The 4,771-nt window shown below is 38.3% G+C and overlaps 1 protein-coding gene across 1 annotated transcript; it reads right to left on the bottom strand.

Annotated features, from left to right (window-relative positions):
- LOC104746796 (ethylene receptor 2) lies at nt 784-4,238 on the bottom strand. The gene is made up of 3 exons (XM_010468325.2): nt 3,713-4,238; nt 1,562-3,350; nt 784-1,479 (listed from the first exon to the last, which is right to left on the bottom strand). The coding sequence occupies exons 2-3, from the start codon at nt 3,311-3,313 to the stop codon at nt 925-927; spliced, it is 2,307 nt and encodes a 768-aa protein (XP_010466627.1). The 5' UTR covers nt 3,314-3,350; nt 3,713-4,238; the 3' UTR covers nt 784-924.

Raw genomic sequence — 4,771 nt, 5'->3', positions numbered from 1 at the left:
TTTAAACATATATTGTAACTTGAAACTTAAATCATACAAAATTCAAGTGTACAGACATCATAACTTAAAGCCTTAATTTTCAGTTCATTAAACCACAAATCTATTATTCTTAATGGATTAATTAGATGTTCATAACCATAAGTTCTGATACCACATGTTAAACATACTTTTAACATGAACCCCAAGATCTTAAACATCTATATTAATCACATAATAGAATCATAAAGAGGGTTAAAGTAATACCTCCACTCATTGTAGAAATGATGCTTCCTTGAATGGTTTCTTCTTCTTCAATGGCTTGAAGGCTTGAAAAGAAACTCTTAGATGATCTTTAGGTGGAAGATAAGGTTTCTCTCCCCTTTCCTATAAACTCTTTTCTTTATGTGTTGTTTTGTTCTTGTGATGATTTGTGATGGAGCAAACCATCTATTTATAGGTGGGAAGAGGACCTTACTCCTCATTAGGGTTTTGTCTCATGATTTAATCTCAACCATCCATCATAGTAGAGATGAAGACAATGGTGACAAGTGTGATAACAAGTGTCTAGTATTGCTTCAAACACAACATGCAACTTCACACTTGTCCTCTTATAAGCTTTAGCATGACATGTCCTTATAAGCATAAGGTTTACATGTAGCTTAACACCTGTCCTTTTAGTTCCCAAATGATTAAAATATAACAAACCCAATTAAATAACCTACTAACTATAAGACCACATACATGGGTATTTTCTTACAATACTAAGATTCAATTTTGTGGGGTCCTAATGAGAAAAAGAACAAAAACTAGAAAAGACATAAATCATTGAGATATGGGTGGTATATAATAACAATTTCGTTTTGATATATTTGACATAAAATCTATGGTGTAAAAACTAAAAACAATGTTGTGAAATTTTTGAATGTAGAAGAAGTTGTGACCAACTTAGAGAAGTTGGTCAGCTTGTAACAATACTCTTCGGAGTTCACTCTCCATAGCTCTTAACACCACTGGCTTTCTCACAACTCCATTGATTCCAATCTGTGCACACTTGTCCCACATTTCTTGGTCTAAGCTCACTGTCGTCGCCACAATCAATGGCCAAGATCGGCTCCTGATCCTCATGGCCACTTCATAGCCGTCCATCTCTGCCATTTGAAGATCAAGCACCACAACTTGGAACGAAGTAGAAGAGGAGGATGAGCTAGGAGAAATAGCGTTGAGGCAATCGAAACCAGAGGATACCGCTGTTACATCGCATCCAAGTTTTTCTAAGAGTTTACGCGTAACCGCTCGGTTCGAATCATTGGTGTCTACCAATAAAACTTGCAAGCCACGTAATATAGAATTTGAATGAGGGTGAGCGTGGTGGTCAGGAGCTGGTAGCTCGCTGGATCCATGGACTGAAATGGAGGGTCTGCGTCTAAACCGGAGGAGCAACGACATGGTCTCTGGTGAACCGTCCAAGCCAGGGACCACCGAGATATTCCCATGAATCAACTGCACAAATTATCAAAGAGTCCATAATAAGTACTCCTAATGTTGGGGAACTTTAGAAATAGATATGGACGACGAAACTCACCTGCACCACTTTCTTGCAAACACCAAAGCTTAGATCTTGTCCTAACCCATAGCCGCCGGAGAATCTCATATCACCAACATCTTGATCTCTTGATGAAACAGACGCAAATGATTGAGAACTCGAATCATCAACCTCTACATTCATTTCAAATCTTATATACACATCTCCATCTGCTGAAGAAGCCGGTGATCTCCACGCAGCCCATCTTTGATCACTCCGGTCCAAGCTTCCTCTTTCTTTCAAAACCTTAAACATCAATGAAGACCTTTCTTGACGTTTTCTAGGCTTTACTAAACTACCAACCATATGAAGTATCACTTGAAAGACCCTTCTCTCGTCTCCTACTACATTATCCGGCAAAGACTTCTCCGCGTCAATCAAGAACCTGAACCCGTTGTATAGACACAAACATCTCGTCATACAAGCTGCTTCATGGATGGTACGATGCAGACTAAACGGTTTCATCTCCGTACCAAATCTACCATCAGACACATCCATCGAGTCCCCAACCAAGTTCGACATCACATTCCCCGTTTTCACCATCGTGTCAACAATAACCTTCTGCTCATCACTCAACTTCTCGTCCTGAATCATCGACAGTAGTCCGAGTATCGAATGCATCGGACGCCTCATCCCTTCGCTCATTGTCTTCTGAAACGTATTCCTCGCTTGGCTCGCCCTCAACGCGTCTCTTTTAGCCATCTGCAACGCCCTGTTCTGTTCCGCAAGCTTCTCCCTCATAAGCTGAGACTCCTCAAGAACCGCTGCATGATCTAACGCAACCGTTACTTGATCAGCCACAACTTTAACAATCTCAATATCCTGATAAGTCCAATCCCGAGGCTGCCCGCTAGGTAACACGCAAACAAGTATCGCATAACTCGGCTCTCCGTTACAATCCGACACACGAAGCATCGGCATTCTAATGGCAGCCACGGGACCAATCTCACTAACATCCCCACCGCTAGCTCGAGCAATGGACGAGTCCACACTCAATATATTAACTTCGTCACTCTCCCTAATGCTCACAACATCCAAATCATCCATAGACACAGAACAACCACCCCTCCCTCTCAACTCATGAGTCAAGTTCAGCTCTGTTTTAGCCTCGTTCGGCATCCACACCGCGCAGTTCTGAAGCTCCAGAGTCTTGGAAAGCTCAACCAAAGTAGTGTAAAGAATGGTATGACGATCCAACGACTTACGAATCTCTTGAGTAAGCATACGAACATGAAAGCCAGTCTCTTTCTTAATCATAATCAAACCAACTTCACGTCCAAGCTCATGAGCCTTCTTCTTAAGCATAAATTCTCTAACTTTAACTTTCAAAAGCAGAGGAATCAGAGTGATAAGCGTAATCGCAGTAGCGCATGAGACCAAAGCAGTCAACATCTTGAAAACAGTCAACGCCACCATCAATCTAAAAGGGTGTGCAGAGTAAGTCCAACCATGGAGGAGATGAGTCATACCACATAGAACAATGAAGGCGATGAACTCAAAGAGTACCCATTTGAATGGAACGTTTGAACAGCTTACGAAGTAGAGTAACTCAATTGGGATTGAGAAGTAAGCTACTGCGATTAAGAAATCGCTTACTCTTTGAGTCTCTAGAATGTTCTCTGTACTCCAGAAACTAGTTCCTTCGTCTTCGCAGTTACACCGTGGATAACCACCGCCGTTTATGGCTATCGCCGGCGAAATGAAGATCACCATTGACAGTATCAAGAACCCAGAAGCTATTCCTTTAACCATCTTTGGAGAAAAATGCTTATTCCATTTAACTCTGCAACTGTAAAACAAGAAACAGAGTGAAAAAACAAAACTTGATTCAACGATTAAGGAACTAAACAGAGTGTAGAAATCAAAACTTTAACTTAATAAAAATTCTAAATTCTGCAAATGTATAAAAGAGAGATTTACAAAATCCCATTTAGATTAAGACATTCCAATTTAACAATTAGACACTAAACAAGGTGTAAAAAATCAAAACTTTAACTTTTTGCAAATGTGAAAAAAGGGAGATTTACAACAACAAAAAACCATTAAAATTTGAGACAATTGGATTCAACAGTTAGAAGTAAAAAAATCGAAACTTTAATTTGAGTAGCACTACTAACAGTATAAAAAACATGCACACAAAAATCAGAATACCTGAAAGAGATGAGTTTGGATTTGGATAAAAGTGAAACAGTTCTCAGATCTCATCGACCTGTGAAATTCCAACGCAGCGACGTACGAGAATCTTCTAATCCTCTTCGGCATTCCGATCTTCCTCCTCTCATTAATAATAATTAAAAACGACGACGAAGAGAGAGTCGAAAACAAAAGACTAGAAACTCAGACAGAGAGAGAGAGAGAACAAAAGAGTTGGTGATTGTGATGACCAAAACAAAAACCAGAAGAAGACTGTCTAAAAAAGTGAAGAGATAGCGACAAATCTGAAACTACTTTGAACTCAAATAAAATAAAACGTGCAAGTACGTTTCGTTTTATATATGTGCCCGAAAAACTGATTATGTCACCGGGAACTTTGTAAAACCGCCATAAGCCGCCGCCGTTGGAGAACAAAAAGGAGAAGTGTGTTAAAAAAGGTTCTCGGAGCCGTTGGTTTTACAAAGGAAGGTTTTGGAGATTTCTTTATTCTCTCTCTCTCTCTCTGATTTAGAAAATCTTAAAATAAAAAAAGGACCCACTTGGTTTCTTACATGAACCGAACTTGGACGCTCTTTTGATTTTTCTCTGAGTTGTTTTTCTTTTTGTTCACTAATGTATATTAAACTTTTTTGTTATTTCCACAACTTGTATTATATCTAACTTATTACAAGCTGTAAAATTATTATAATCTAAATTTTATCAAAATCCCGTATATCATGAGAATGGAGAAGAATAGAATAAAACCATTTTTTTATTGTTTTGTATTAAATGAGTAAAATATTTGATACAGTATAAAATAGTATTGGAAACAATCAAGCCACATGACATGAATCTAGGAACCTAAAGTCCAAGAAAGGCATATAGAATTATAAAGACCAAGGAGACTAGCTAGTAGATATTTCTTAAATTAGCTTAATAGTAGTAATAAACAAAAGAGCATAAAATCTAACGCTAATCACTGTGTTTTGAAAACTGACACTAGTAGTAAGAGGATAATTGATGAGATTAGTCTAATCAAAATATTTTTTACAAAAAGGAAATATATAAAAATGTAAC

Source organism: Camelina sativa, chromosome 15 (assembly GCF_000633955.1).
Source record: "Camelina sativa cultivar DH55 chromosome 15, Cs, whole genome shotgun sequence".
Taxonomy (NCBI): domain Eukaryota; kingdom Viridiplantae; phylum Streptophyta; class Magnoliopsida; order Brassicales; family Brassicaceae; genus Camelina; species Camelina sativa.
Note: the sequence above shows the minus strand (reverse complement) of the source record. Positions and strands in the feature narration are given on the sequence as shown.

Excerpts from the sequence above, each read along its gene's own strand:
- LOC104746796 (XM_010468325.2), bottom strand. The coding sequence starts at position 3,313 with ATGGTTAAAGGAATAGCTTCTGGGTTCTTGATACTGTCAATGGTGATC. Across the intron at positions 1,480-1,561 it reads TTTGCAAGAAAGTGGTGCAG|TTGATTCATGGGAATATCTC; the intron begins GTGAGTTTCGTC and ends TAATTTGTGCAG.